The 15,745-nt window shown below is 42.4% G+C and overlaps 1 protein-coding gene across 1 annotated transcript in view; it reads left to right on the top strand.

Moving 5' to 3' along the window:
• Positions 1–430: 430 nt before the first annotated feature.
• The window catches only part of zcchc24 (zinc finger, CCHC domain containing 24), a 38,761-nt gene continuing 23,446 nt past the window's right edge, over positions 431–15,745 (top strand). Inside the window, exons 1-2 of the mRNA XM_061039874.1 lie at positions 431–929; positions 4,518–4,718. Coding sequence (XP_060895857.1) covers positions 690–929; positions 4,518–4,718 — 441 coding nt within the window. The 5' untranslated portion in view covers positions 431–689. The remainder of the gene's footprint in view (positions 930–4,517; positions 4,719–15,745) is intronic.

Genomic DNA, 15,745 nt, shown 5'->3' with positions numbered 1-15,745 from the left:
TGTTCCTGAATAAACAAAACACCTATCCCCACCCCCTTTCTCACTTACACACACACACACACACACACACACACACACACACGATTCCTCCTCACTCCCACTCCTAACGCCTACTGACAAAACAAATGTCAGTGATACATTTCACAAGCAAGGTAGCCTGATTTGGAGAAACAATGGATGAAACACAATGCTTCAGAAATAATTTGTAAACCTACAAAAACATTATTCTAGGCTACCTTTGTGTCACAACGTGTATAAACTTGACGGTGAAGCTGCACACTTTGTATTATCGGAATGGGCAGGGGAACAGCTTGTGTCTCATCCAGTGAGCAAAGAATGAATATTCACACCAGCCGGGCGCTGATTGGCCAGCGTCTTCGATGACGTAGAGCCGTCCTCATTACATATTCAAAACGTCTCTCTCTCTGCCTCTCTGCAATAAAGGCAGATAGCGGGCCATGGGGAGTAGGGGAAAACTTTTTATACTGACATGTTAGCGCAATGACTTTTGAGTAACATCAAACTGGGACGAGGCTCCCGGCGCGAGGAGGACAGGGCCCTGTACGGCAAGAGAAAAGGAGCACTTGCCACTGCCGGGGTACAGGAACGGAAAAGCAAGACGGCAAAAGAGTTGAGACCAGTCCAAGAATCAGCGGTGGAAAATCCAGTTTAGCCATTTGAATTGAAAGATGAGCTTGTTGTCTGCCATAGACACGAGTGCCTCCGTGTACCAGCCTGCCCAACTTCTCAACTGGGTCTATCTCTCCTTGCAAGACCCCCACCAGACCAGCGCTTTTGACGCGTTCAGACCCGAACCCAACTCTTCCCACCCGGATCTCAATTTCAGCAAGACTCCCGCAGCGGCGGACTTGAGCTCTTCCCTGAACTCCAACTATCTCAACAACTTCTTTCAGCTGCAGCGGAATGAGGTGAAAGATGGCATGCATGTGGCAAACCTATCAGGGGTGACTGTCATTGTGGGATGAGTGGTTTAATCTGCTTCAGTAAGAAACCCGGCATGATTGATTTGTTGACTGTTCCACGTCTTTGCAGCAAATGGTTTAACATGTACAGCATGGGCTCTACTGGAAGGATAAACAGTGCCATCATGCTATGTCTTATATAACTTCAAATGGTCTGAAAACATCGACATGATAGGACATTCAACTTTTGATTATTTTTTTTAAAGCTCCTGCTAGACCAAATGGCATCACATTTAATGGACCAAGTAGCCTAATAGCCTATTTTCTTTTTTATATAACACAGGAATTATTCTAATGTGAATATCACTTAACAATTTTAAGTCCTAAATAAATCAGGACTATTATGATTCCCCAGGATTTAGTCTTTAGTGTGACTTGGTTTTCAGTTCCCTAGTTGTCCTCTAAGTTCTGGGATGGAATAGGAGTTTTTTTGCATCTACAATTTTAGTTCGCAAAACTAATAAAAGCCGCAAGAAAGTTCTATAAATGAAAATTACAACTTAGTTTATATATACTGAAAATGTAATATCCATTATCATCTCAGTTTTTAATTTCTTTTTAACCAGGTTTGTCCTGCACCAAGATCATATATATATATATATATTATTGGGAGGGATAACTGGGCTAGAATAGAAAAAAAAAAGTTTCAACTTTGAACATGTTATCGAATACAGAATAGGTTAAGAAAATATCAGAATGATCAGATGAAGCGCAGACAGTGTGGACATAACAGATTTCACCAAAGATTTATAAACATTCAGGACAACTGAGTTTGTCATTTAATGGAAAGGTCCCAGCATACTAAGGGTAGTTCAGATTTAAGATGAAGCTCTGCTTGTATCAGATTTGCTCTAATCAGAGGGGTAAGGAGGTAGACATTCTTCTGCACGCCTCTTGTCTGGAGAGAGCAGGCGTCCTCTGCAGCCTCCTGCTGGGCTCTGCCGTTCCCAAGTAGACCTGGTTGTGCAAACAAAATCAAGCCTTGTTTACATATTGTCTATTCCTGTAGCTCTGTGTAATTTTAGGGACATACATGCTGGTAACGTATGCATGGTGCAAACCTGATACTGCAGACCATACAGCGCAAAAAGGACCCCACCACCACCACCACCACCACCACACCCCTTCAACATAACCCACACACACATACTGTACATACGTACAGCACACACAGAAAACGAATCACATACTGCAGGAAAAGTGGCAGTGTAAAGAAAATACAAGCTTCCATAGTGTGTGTTGATTGTGCTGCAGTTTAGTTTCTTAGATCTACGTTACTGGGACGTGATGTGTTGGAAACACTCGTCATGAAGGGACGGTTGTATATCCACCATCTAGAGCTGGTGTCCATTATTATGCTGGTAACCATAGAGGCCTTTTGAAGTCATTTAACATGAAACAGTCCTCTGAAAAATGGGGTGTGCACATTATACATTACACGCAATTGTGTAATGCCATTCAATCCGCATGAGTATAAAGAGTTTCAAACTGAGAGAACATAAGCAGTCTGGAAATGGTTTAAGGGGTGGGGTTGTGGGGGGGGGGGGCATTTTGCAACTTACTCTACAGGCTAAGCCAAGTAAAATAAACCACTGCAGAGATTTGATGATGAGATGAGTAATGCATAATGTGGTTGTTCTTTGCAATGACGGATCACACAACAGACTAATTGAAGTTGAATTGAGATAAAAACTCAAATTTGTTGTTCGTTGTGGGACAAGTGAAGAATGCTTACCACAATCTCAACTTGCTGACAGATTTCTTTTTAAAATACTTGTTACTTTTTCTCCCTCTTTATTGACTTATATGATAAAAAAGAAAAAAAAATTGGAACATTAACAACCCTCGTGGATTCATGCAACTCTTTTGCAATTTCTTATGGAATTTATTCTGCATCCAATCAGTCACCTTTTTAACTTTCCACTATAAACCACAGCCATGTTTTAAACATATTGATTGCATTGCGAAACCTCTTCCCTGGACCTCAGATCTTTGATAATTGATCTGCTGCAATTGCCCAACCTCAACTTGGACACACATGATTTGGTAATGGAGCTTGATCCTCATTGTTTAAGCCAATACATACAAATCAATCGCCATGCAAGTAAACACAAACTCTCCTGCTCACTCACTCGCTCGCTCTCTTCTTCACTCTCACAGACACACAAAATAAACAGTCTCTCCTGGCCATTAGCAGATGTGTGTGAAAATCAGTTTCCTTTGGCCTGCATGACACAAGACGAAATGCTGAAGAACTGCGAGGAACATCAACTTTGCGTTTGTTCCAATTTAACGTCCACGAGGGCTAATGTTTAGCATCACACAAACATCTTCATTTCCATCAGCAGCGATAATACACAGAGCTGGAAACACACTGCGAAAGGAAAACTTGAGAAACTTCAGAGCCTGGCCGTTTGATTTACGATGACTACATGTAATAGATGAACATGGGTCTTAAAGCTGGAGCTGGTTAGCAAGACAATCTCACCGGCTGCAGATAAAGATTTGGCTCTCTGCCTTGGTCAGGTTGCCAAGTCTTAAGTGTCTGTGCTGTGCAACATTAAACATCAACAGAAACATCATTTCTCAGACACAAACATGTGCCCCGAAAAGAAACTGTAAGGGATGAGAAAGAGTTTATCTGTGGATTTCGTCATGTCACGCAATTATTGAGTGCTGCTAAAACATTTATTAGTGCAGTTAAACTGTTACATCTCAAGACCGATGACTCTATTAGACTTTTTAGTATATCGTCCCCCGTTGGTTTTTTATTAAATGTGCCCTTAAATCAGCATAATTTAACCCAGAGGTCAATTCCTTTCTGTCGTTTCCGGACTGAATTTTGAGCAGAAGACGACATGAATGAGAAGGGAAATAAGTGACTGCAGGCAATGCTCTCCCTGTTATTAATATTCAGACGGCATCGTCCATGGATTCACTCGGCCCTGTGGCATGCACCGCCGCGTTCTGTGGCTCCCAGCATGCTGCAAACACTGACCATGGTTAGTTTACCGCCAACAGTGCATGGTGACACTGCTGATGTTCCACAGGCTGGCGAGGGAACATGCCTCCCATCTTGTTTACAATGAGTCATCCTCTGTAAAGTCCTGTCTTTTTCTCTGTGGACATGCTCAGTACTTTTCCAGCTCATGAGCACAGCTGGGCCTCTCGCCAGATGTTCTGAATTTAATGAGAGAAATGATCTTGGACGTGTTTCCCCCCCCCTTCATATTCTTTTTTTTTTTGTGTGTGTGTGTGTAACAGAAAAATAGGACATAGAGAGCTCAGCGGAAATTGGTGATTTATCTCAAGATTTTAACACTGCAAACTGGGAATGCAACACTTTATGTAATACTGTCTTGTTTTTAATGATGTCCCAGCATGCTCTATGTCAATAAATCCCACTTGTGGGTTGTCAGTATATAAAGTGTGACGGCTCCAAGATTGCTGTTTATATAGTAAATGCAATTCATACAAATGTGTAGAATCACATGTTTAAATGGACCCCCGTCTGATCTTGTTCTCATTTCCCAGGCCTTAAACAACAACGTTTATAAGAATGTATCTCCCTATGGCTCCCTTAACAACATCGTGGATGGACTCAACTCCCTGACGGACCATTTCTCAGACCTTTCCCTTTCCTCGGAGCCCAGGAAACCCAACAAAAGACCCCCACCCAACTACCTGTGCCACCTGTGCTTCAACAAGGGCCATTACATCAAAGACTGCCCCCAGGTAAGACACATTGAACACATAATCCAGTCTACATACACAGCTTTAACGTCATAAAAACATCCAATTTTTTGACTCTACATGCCTTGCACTTGTTTAACATCTTTATGTTTTGCATCACAATAACATATGTTTTGCATGCCTCTTCAGACAGTTTCAGTGTGTTATCATTTTGTTAATTAAAGCCAATGATGGCACTAAATGCAGTGCCTGCTCCAGCCAATGTCCGTCTCTCTGTCTTTCTGTCCCTCACTCGCTCGCTCTCTCTCTCTCTCTCTCTCTCTATTTGGCTGTGGTCTGACCTACTTGTTAAACAGGCTGGCCTCTGTCTTCCGTAGTCATGTGTGTGAGTGTGTGTATAAATGCGCTTGTGTGCATCTTAACTACCACATCATTACAGTACAAGAAGCCGTCCGCCTTAGCCTGGATATGAAAACTTTGTTGGGCTAATTCAAGAGTCAAAGGTGCAGCCGATTGCGTTAGCCTCGTCGGCCTCGTAGCATATTCTGAAGAATCATGAGCAAATTCGAGAACAGCCGTCTTCTTTGACGTGTAGCTCAAAGAAAAGTCACAGTTGCATTCCTCTGCCTTCCAGTTTCTGATTCAGTCCGATGGGATGCAGGTTCTATGTGAGGCACCATGAATAATCCATCCTGAGGTCTAGCATGGAGGTTAGGAGCGCTAATGTGCAACTAATGTGGTCCCAGCTGCTGTCATCTCCCAAAATATAAACATCATCAGGGCCAGGGCAAGGAGAATTATGGGTTTTAAACGATTTCCGACACTTTACATAATGAAGTGAGGGCAGAAGTGTCTGTTTTGAAGAAGAAAAAAAAGGCCCTGGGTGGATGCTGGACTAGATACTTAAGGTTTGTGCAGGTGTGCAACAACTTGACATCTACACATAAACCAGGGAAAACTGAATTTAAGAGATAGTTTGTGGAGGAGTTGTTGGTGAGGAATGGAGTATGAAATTGCTGCGGTGGATCTGTCATTGTGGTGTTATATAGCGCCTTGTAAAACAAACTCCATTGCTGGGACTGCGGCCTGGAAGTGATCTGGTTTCATGACAGGAACACAATGGCACACTCCCTTGGAAATATGGACATTTGAGGTTTTTTAAGTTGATTTTTTTGGACTTGTGGTGCCTAATATTCTCTTCTTTCTCTCTCTCTCTCTTTCTCTCTCTGTCTCTCTCTTTTTTTTTGCCTCTCCCTTCCCCTGGGTGAGGTGCAACAGCCTAACCCCAGCCCCGAGTTTCTTTTGCATGGAATGGTAATGAGGAGCAGATGTGAGATTAAAATGCTTTGACTCGCTTTATGACATATGATGACTGGTCTCTGGAGGTCTGTGAAAGACCTGTGTACTGATGAAATATCTCCTGGACAGCTCCAAACTGCAAAGTGTGGGAATTAGATCATCAATTGACAACTCTGAAGGGAATCTTAGTATACCATGCATCATGTAACGTTGGACTTCATTCTTCCTTTAAGTAATGCTATGGCTGTTAATGTGACCATTGATCACAAGAAACTGATGCTCAGCATTGGATCAAGTCGTGTACATGAATACATAATCTAATGTGTTTATTTTCCATAAGAAACAATAAGGAAACCAACATGCTGAGCACATTAGGGTTAGTTAAACAAATCATATTTATCTTTTTAGATGAAAAACAAAAAGTGGCTTAATGAAATAAAACCCCATAGACAGACACTGTGAAATCAATCTTAGTTGTAAGCTTTCAGGAGTGGACCTCAATCTCACACTCAGCCGTCTTCTGGTTTATATTTCAACTCTTCGTTAAACTGCCAACAGTAAGTCAAAAAGCAGCTACAGCCTCCGCACCTACACAGTTCAACACCACCAAAGTTATTTAGGTCTCTCCTGGGCTTTTTCTTTTTCCCTCCATAAATTGACCTTCCATTTGTGCTACATCACTTAAACACTATTGCCCAGTCACCTGTCAGTGCCTGCCTGGCCAAAGATAGTTCTGCCTAAACTTAACCAGCTGGAGACCAAAATAACAGATGTGAGACTTAAGCCAAGACTTTTCCGACAGTTTTCCTTTCATAACTACGTCGTTTCACAAGGTGTAGTGATTCATTTTGTGCCCGTAACGTTGCCGGTATGTTCTCACACAGGAATGCATTAGAGGATGAATGTGTCCCTACTAATAGTTTGTCCCGTCCAGCCAATGAAAACAAAGCGCTTTGAGCGTGTCATCCTGATCCAGCATGGAGAATTACATTCTTGTGACATGTACAGTCCTCCTTATTAGTCCACCTCAACATGTTTGAATGCGCTGGTTTGTTCTGTAACTTCTATCATTCAGTTTACACGAGGATAAATACTATTATTGTTTAAAGGGTGTTGCTAGTGATTTATGTTTATTTGCTTTTTAGCGACTATTATGAACAGATAAAACTCTCCCAAACATTAAGTGGGTACTTAAAGCAACATGGTGGAGGAATTTGGTTTGGAGCGCTGTGGAGCCCACTGAAGGTCTCTGAGTGCAACTGCACTGTCGTAAAACACACACCGCGTATTGACACAGCCAGCTCGGCATCAGCGTTGCAGGCTACTGTTTGACAAAGCTCTCGCCAACGTGTAATAGCCTGTCCAATATTTACTCTCGTCTGGCTTCTTGCTCGGTCACTCTCTCTTTTTCTTTTCTTAGCTTCATCTCCTCGTCCTCAGCCGTTGAATCCAAGAGTACTGATGTGGCTTCTTTTTAGCTGAAGGCTGGTGTGGGAACTAGTGCCGTAATGCCACGTGCACTTCTCGTGTGAGAACCGCTGCCTCCTGCCAAAGTTACATAGTGCTGAAAGCAGGCAACCAGGGTGAAAATGGGATCAATGCCATTCTCCTTGTTGAATGTGATTTTACTATTAGATCGACTTTAAAACTACTTTTTGAAGGTGGGAATGCAACATTGTGCTGCTTAACTGTAACAGATGTGTGAAAAAAACATTTTATCCTGGTAAAACTAAAGCCACCATACATAAAAAGCCTGATATCATGGTCAACAACAAAAAAAAAACAGAGCACTAGTCACAGAGTCCTGCCGTGGGAACAGACAGGCAAATAACCAGAAGTTATAAGTAAACCATGAAAGGAGCGCAGCCTTTAGAAAAATCATCACAAGCATAGTGCACATTTGAGTTTCTTCAGTCCTTTTGTCAGAAAACTTCATAAAAATACCAACTTTTGCAATGAGTGAAGTGGGCCGCGTTTCTGCCGTTACTACTCATTATAGAGCCAAATTCATTTTTAATACTCAGCTGCAAATAGTCCTCAACAAATCCAATTATGTTCACCTGTTTCTGCAAAATTCAACAACCTTACCACTTACCTGTTTAAAAGATTTAAATCAGCAGGGACCAAGTATTTTAATCAATTTTTGTTTTTTCATCAGATTGACAAAGAATATATAGAATAGCATCTGCCTACTTATTCATGTGCTGGAGCAGACTACTGTATTCTTTATAGGCAATTAAAGCTGAGGTCAACAATGTTCCTATGTAATGTATGTTTGTTGTTTTAACATGATAATACTGTAAACACTCACACAGGCTGGAGAATTATTTTTTCAGGGACCTCGAGTCGCTGGTTGAATGAAAGCCACAGGCCTGGCAGCAGCTGCCCAGTGCTCCCTGTCATGAGGACAGAGGTGTTATGTAAACTGGCTTTTATTCGGAAAATGAGGTCGCTCCCCCAGTTATGAGCAGAATGCCCCTCGCTGCCACGCTTTGGCCCCCGTCCAAGATGTCTTCCACTTGCACTCATGATTTGGTTCTGTTCGGCGGACTTAATCCTCTCAACAGTTGGCTCCACCTCTGATCAAAATGATGCATTGAACGGCATCTTCTCCCTGCGTCTCCCTGATGATGAACTCATGGAAAATGTCTCTGCAGGAATGCAGGTTTGTGTGTGTGTGTGTGTGTGTGTGTGTGTGTGTGTGTGTGTGTGTGTGTGTGTTTTACGTGCTCCTCTGAGTTACTCCTGACTTACTGTTCCCTATTCCTGGTCTCAATGCATTCCCCATTCTGCCTCAGACCTTCAGAGTTATAGTTTCCTGGGAATGTTATTTTATTCTTCAGAGATGTTTCAGATACTGCACCGCTGGTCGAACACTTACTTTTTCATAAACACGTAAAAGCCAGAAATAACCTGCACAACATTTTTTCCCTGCAACCGCTTTCGGCCTTGATGCCTATTTCTGCCGTAAGGAAAAATATCAAACTTAGTTAAACGTTCTTAATTATGGAGACTTTGCCAATCTGTTCAGTCAGGGTAACCTCCAACTGCTGTTTCATGTTGACTGATTGAAATATAACAAGCTGATCGGAGGAAAGAGATGCATTTGGTGCATTTAGTGCATTAGATGATCAAATTAGTCCCGCCCACTTCAAAACAGTTATGAAAGCACGGGGGAGGGGAAACGGACACAAAATGTCTCTCATGAAAAATGCTAAAACTCTGGCCTTTGATTTTCCAAATAAGTCCTTTCAAAACAGAAAAGAAAGCAAACTAAAAAGTCTCGTATGGAAGCTGTTCATAATCTGGCAAAGACAATCTTTCTGGAGCTTGTTGAAGAAATCAAGAAGCTTTCAGCTGCAGTTTTAAGAACTATGTTTATTTGATCTTGTGCCATAGAGCAGAACATTTTCTTAAGACCCTAAAAAAAACAAAAAACGAAATACAACATGCTGAAAAGTTTGCTTTTTATAACACGAGCTTGCCGGCCGTATCCCCTTGTTTCCTGTATTCGTGCTAAGCTAAGCTAACAGCTACTGCCTGTGTGCCTTGTGTTTAATGGACAGACATTAAAGTGGTATCAATGTTCTCATCTAACACAAGTCATGCTAAAATTGAGCTCTAAGGGCCACTGTAGCGATGAAAAGCTCTTTTATGAGACATCTTTAGCATATTACGTCGGCTTTATAAACTGGATTACAGGCATACAGATGGATGAAATTCATCTCTTGTGCCGGCTTTAATGTACACTCAATTTATAACACATAAAGCCAATGACTATACTTCAACATGGATGTTCTGGATGTGTCCGTGTCCCTGTTAGCAGAGCAGGAAGCGCAGATAGAAAAGAAGCATCACAGTGTTGATCAGAAACACATGGAGCTCATTGATCCTTAAACAGAGGCGTCTTTATCACACCAGTATAATGGGCCTTCTGTTTTAATCGTTATGGTGTCTGTTGTAGACCGGGTATATATAGCATAAAAGTCTCTTGATCTCTATAGTGACAGCAGACTTGACACGATCTTAACAGTGTGTTGACATGCATATGGGCAGAAATGTGTCTATCAATCCATCCATTATCTACAGTATACCACTTCTACCGTTCAGGGTCGCGGGGGGCTGGAGCCAGTCCCAGCTGTCGTTGGGCTCGAGGCGGGGTACACCCTGGACTGGTCACCAGTCAATCACATGGGCCGAAATGTGTCCCATATGCTAAAGTTACTATACTCAACTGAGCTAGCTGCTGTTCCTTTTTTTTTCGAAGTGCAAGTGATGACACTTTCCCCTCTTTCAAGTCCCCGTCAGTCAGTGAAGCCCTTCATCTGCTCATGCCCGTATCTCTCCACCAAGCACATATCCGATCTCTTATCTGTGACCATATGCCAATTACCGTGATGGACCTCACACCTCATCCGGCGGTGATTTCAGCAGCAGCCTGTGCTTTGTGACAAATGGTGCCCATAATCTCCCATTACAGTGTCAACATGGAGACCTGAGGCGAGCTTTGAAGTGAGGGGCTCTTCACACCTGGGGAAAAATAATCACACCTTTAAGAGTAATGTGTGACCCCGCTTTGTCCGTCAGTCGCGGTGATAAAATGAACGACTTCATTACCGCTGCCCACTTTGTCTGTCATAACAAACACGGACGGTTGTTGTTTTTGATTTTCAAAGTCGTCTGGTTTGATTTCTTTTCAGAGCAGCAGTGTTTTTTTTTTCTTCTTCAAATTGCTAAGCGGTCCTGCTGGGATAATTGTGCAATGACTGCAATCCTTCGTTTTTTAATGCTTTCAATTTGCTGTTTTGGCTGTGAGATGGTGTGAGAGTAGGGGGTGATAAGGTATAATTTGTCAAATACACAATGCAAGTTTAGAATTAACTACGCACAGGGCTATCTGTGTGCTTCTCTTTGGAAAATAAGTACTCTAGCCCAGTGGGGGCACACCCAACTTCCTGCTGTGTGTGTCTCTAATATTGAAGTGTTTTTTTAAATTCAAGTAGAGCTCTCTGCATGAGTTCTGATTTTACTTTTGAGGACGCTAAATGTGTGCAGCACTGGAGTCCAAGACAAATGTCTCCTCCTGGACAGTAACGTGTATCGCATTGCATTGCATCATATCGTATCCTATCCAATCTAATCCTATCCTATCGAATCGTATTACTTCTTATCACATCCTATCATATTGATGCTATCATATCTAATGAGTATTAACACTTGTGACTTTTTCGTTCTCACAGTTTTTTTGGGCTTGTTGAAGGAATACACCTTTCTTGAGTGCAGATCTTTAGACTGGTCCTCTTAAGGGTAGAAATGCCTTAAACTGTAACTAAAACCATGTTTTACTTTTACCAGCTAACAAGGACTTTGGGTATGACTGTTTTTTTTCTTCTTATAAAGGTCCCAGGTGAATATTTGCAAATGTTGGGTAGTCCACCACATTCACATCTGGAAGCTAGAGCGCCGCTCTCGTGGCGTTACGGAGTTGGAATTTCAGCTTTAACACTTAATCAGAAACAGTGTGAGTGTCTTGCTTGTGGGTAACTCTAGCTGGTCCTTGGATTCAAACCAACTTCTTTTTTTTTCTGTCCCTTTTCACCCCACGTCTTCCTCTCTTCTGTAGCTTCCTGTTCCATTCAAACTGAAGATTCCAGCTCTATCTGAAGTCCAGCTTAGTATTCCTACATGCATGCATTGCCTCAAGCTTCTGGCCAAACATTTCACCCCTCCTGTATTGGAACAATGCTGTAAAACTGTCTACAATAAGCTTTCTAACTGTCATCGATAGTTAGTTCAGTGCTGATTTTTCTATAGTTCAACAGATTATGTGGGTTTAACATGGCTGCAGACGTTAACAGTCCCCCGGGGGCTAATGTTCCTGGGAAGGGAAGGAACATAGATCCATCCTACATCTGTCCTTTAGCTTTCCCAATCTCCATTTTACCGCCTATTGCCTGTACTTCAAGATATCTGCGGGGAAAATCGTGTGTTTACATTTTCCTCTGCCTCAACCAGCTGTTTTCTCTCTTCTTGTCTCTCTTGCAATCTCTCGGTCCTTATGCATCGTGCAGTTTGTTAACCCTGTCGTCAAACAATCTTTCAACACTGCAGTCACACTTCAACATTTGTCAATAGAGAATGGTTCAAATGTTGCCCCTCATGATCTCCATAGCCCAAAGCCGATTCTGACATGGCTGCAGTTATTTGTCGTGGCAGGCAGGCATATTGGATGTGTTACTGTCATGGTAAGAGGAAGGTCCATGTCGTACACAGGGAAGGTACGCTTCGAAGGGCAGGCGAGTCGAGAGACAGCTAGCGGGCTTGAGGGGACTGAGGGCAACTTCCTCTGAAAGGAAATCAAAGTTAAAAGAATGATAAAAGCGCGGTTTCCTGCCAGCTGGTTTGTGTTCTGTACAGAAATCCCTGTCTTCCTCTCAATTTTTGCTGACACAACAATCCCACTACTTCCTGTTTTGGTAACCATGACACCTCTAACCCCATCTCTGGGAGGCGGGGATGTGATGTTAGATGCTGTTAGGTAGTCTTACAGCTGATTTGTTGCAGACATATGGTGAAATAACAGTGAAAGCTAAGACAACAAACCATCTACTTACTGAAGCTGTTTTCAGACATGCACTGTTGAAAATTTCAGCACAGCCTGCCCCTGAAATCTCCTTGAGTTGCTCACTCACACGTCTTTCACAGTGTGAAGATTTCCCTGTCAGACGAGGGGGGTCTCAGAAGGCAAGCTGTGACGTAAGAAAGATGCTGCGGACTAAGCTACACTTGAAACTTGATAGTTTTTTTTTTGCCTTTATTTCAATGCTACATGTAATTGGATGTACTCACAGTATCAACCAATGAGCGGGACAGAACATACTTGCGGACACAGTTTTATTACGTGCAGGACCTTAGTACAGATTGATATAAACATCATTAACCCCACCTGTTCTGTTGCCCGTGGTGAATTGTCCTGAACACCTCCTGCTGTGTTCACACATCGGCTCACCCCGACATCATGCGGACATTTTCCGAGAGGGCTGGCAGAACAAAAAGTCCAGCTAAAGTGAGGGTGAAAAATTCTGCCATCTGGTTTCACAGATGCAGCAAAAACCTGGAAATTGTATTTTCAGCAGTGCATGTGTGAAGACGGCCAATGAAAGCTCGGACAATACGTCAGATACTTACTTAGTGTCAGTTTATCCTACATAAAGAAAGGTGTAGCTAAGCGGACACTAATTCCATCAGTTGTCTCATCTCAAAAAGATTTTATACCTGAAGTTTTACTCATGGACTAAGGTAGTTTTGTTCAAGTTTTGAATGAACATTCTCACAATAACTTCTAATGTAGATATTTCTTCCTGTCACACTTTTGAGCCACTTTTGTGAAATGAAGGCTGGAGTTAATACAAGAAAATAAATAATAAAGGAAGCTGTAAGCTTGTCTCTGTAGCACCAGAATTAAACAAGTCAACACTGTTTTTTATAACCTCCTTATGCTGTTTGTCTTTTATGCTGCAAGTCTTTAAGTACCCAAATTAAAAAAGACCTTTTAAGAGAAAAAAAGAGGAAGAAGAGGTAGAAGATTTCTACAGCCGAAATGTCTACAGAATCTAAGGTTAAAAGAAAATGCACCAGAGTAAGGCAGTAAGTTCTGCAGTTACTCGTACGGTTACAGCGCTCCGTCTTGTTTTCTTAGCACAGCGTCAGTGTTATGGGGGTCAGCAGCCACACGGTGAGGCCTCAGGAACTAGAACAGGATGGTTCTTCTTTCACCGGAGGGCGGAGGGAGGGATCACGGAGTCAGAGGTCAGATTTTCACTGCAGCATGATGTGCTGTAAGCTCATCAGCACCAGAGGACTTTGTAAACTCATACTAAATGCTAATTTTGTGTCATGTGAATCACTTAGCACATCCTGACAGCGACCATAACCTCGTCTTTCTCTCCACTCTGAGCATTATAAGCTATAATGTATATTAAAGTCAATGTCATCACATCAGTACTTACAACCCCATACATACTTTAAATATGTATCGTCTACAGTGTGGACTGTGTATCACTATTCAGGCTCTGCTTGTTTGAAAATGTTGATTTTTAGATAGTTGTTGCTATATTTTGATTACTGCAAGTAGTTTTCTTTTATTTTTTTGACCATCCAAGTCAAAATATTGAACTTTGATGGTTCAAGCTCCTCAAATTTGCGAAATGATCACATTTACTGATCCTTTAACGTAGTCAATTGGATGTATTTGGGATGTTTTGACTTATTTTTGGGCTTGTTTTGCCTTTATATTAGCCAGAACAGTGGATAGAGGAGGACATTGTGAGAGAGATATTGGATGGACATGCAGGAAAGGAGCCTCATGCTGGACTTACAGTAAACCCAGGTTGCCCGCTTGGGGGACTATAGCCTCTGTACATGGGGCGCGATTTAACCGCTAGGCCATCTGCGCCCCACCCCTTGGATTTGCAAAAACTGTGATGTGTTTTCTAAACTAATTTCTGATGTTTTATGGTACAAAGAATTAACAGAATAACTTGGACCTGAATTCAGCGGATGTGTACATAATGATAATTTCTCATCAATAGGCCTAGGTCCAGCATTTTGGGTTCATATCACCCGACAACCTTGCATCTACTTTTTGTTGTTGTCATGCAACACATTTGATAAAATGTGCATTCTATAGGTCTGAAGATAGATGACAACTAAGTTGAACATTATCTGATTGTGCCATTGCTGCAGATAGAAAGACTTAATAGACCCCTCACATGAGCTGATTACATCATTTTCTACATCCTGACAACCTCGTCTCTCTCCTCTCACATTAGCATAGAAAGGTAGAGGTTGAAAAAAATGACTTTTGGAAAGACTGAATCAGAGCACCAGACTTTTACATCCACATCAGATGGGACACTTCTGTCGCGCTTGTCCACGATTTGATCGGTATTCGGTTGAACTTATTGCTTTTCACCGCAGCACCGATTCTTGTCACATGTGGACGACAGAGATTCCTCCGTGATACGAGGCAGCCTGACAGAGAGGACGGACAGAATGACAGACAGACAGAGACACTGTGAAGCTGCAAGTGCTGGCACACAGTACCGGGTTTGGTGTCAAGAGATCAGGGACCGACACTGCTGGCTTTGTGTCGTGCTTGAATGGGCACCTTAGGGAGAGACTGCGGTTGTGAATGGGCACCATTGGGGAAAGCCCAAGTGGTGGGAATGGAGGCTGGTAATTAAGGCAGTCATTGTATGTCTGTAGGATCTGTTGGACAGAGAGGTCAGGAAGGCAGGCCCGTATTGTTCCCCCAGCAGGGTCCTCGCTGCATCGCAGTGGTGCGTCAGACTCGAGTATGTTTGGACAGAGCCTTGGATCTCACAGAGAAAAAAAGAACTACAACAACAAACCACACAGGCGGTCCTATACAGTCTGCTTGTCAACATATAGACTATGGGGGCCTCTTCTGTGGTTTTGATTTTGTTGCAGTTTTTCTCCATCCTATTATTTGAAGGAACTTAGAGTCCTGATCTGGCGGGCTACCCAGAATCCGCAGCTCTCCCTAAGCTCTCGTAGGGATCAGTACTATGTAAGCCATAGATTAAGACACATTTGTGGCCGATATGTAAAGTCAAATTGTCAGTATATCTCGGTGGAGTGGTGAGTTTTATTTATTTGCGCCGGTATAAATAAATCAAATCAGATAAAAATAGTAGGGGGAAGTTATGTGCAGTGAGTGGAAAACAGCCAACAAGGGGCTTATTCAT

The sequence above is a fragment of the Labrus mixtus genome, chromosome 6 (assembly GCF_963584025.1).
Source record: "Labrus mixtus chromosome 6, fLabMix1.1, whole genome shotgun sequence".
NCBI classification, from domain to species: Eukaryota; Metazoa; Chordata; class Actinopteri; order Labriformes; family Labridae; genus Labrus; species Labrus mixtus.
The sequence above is the reverse complement of the archived record's forward strand: the minus strand, read 5'-3'. Positions and strand labels throughout refer to the sequence as shown.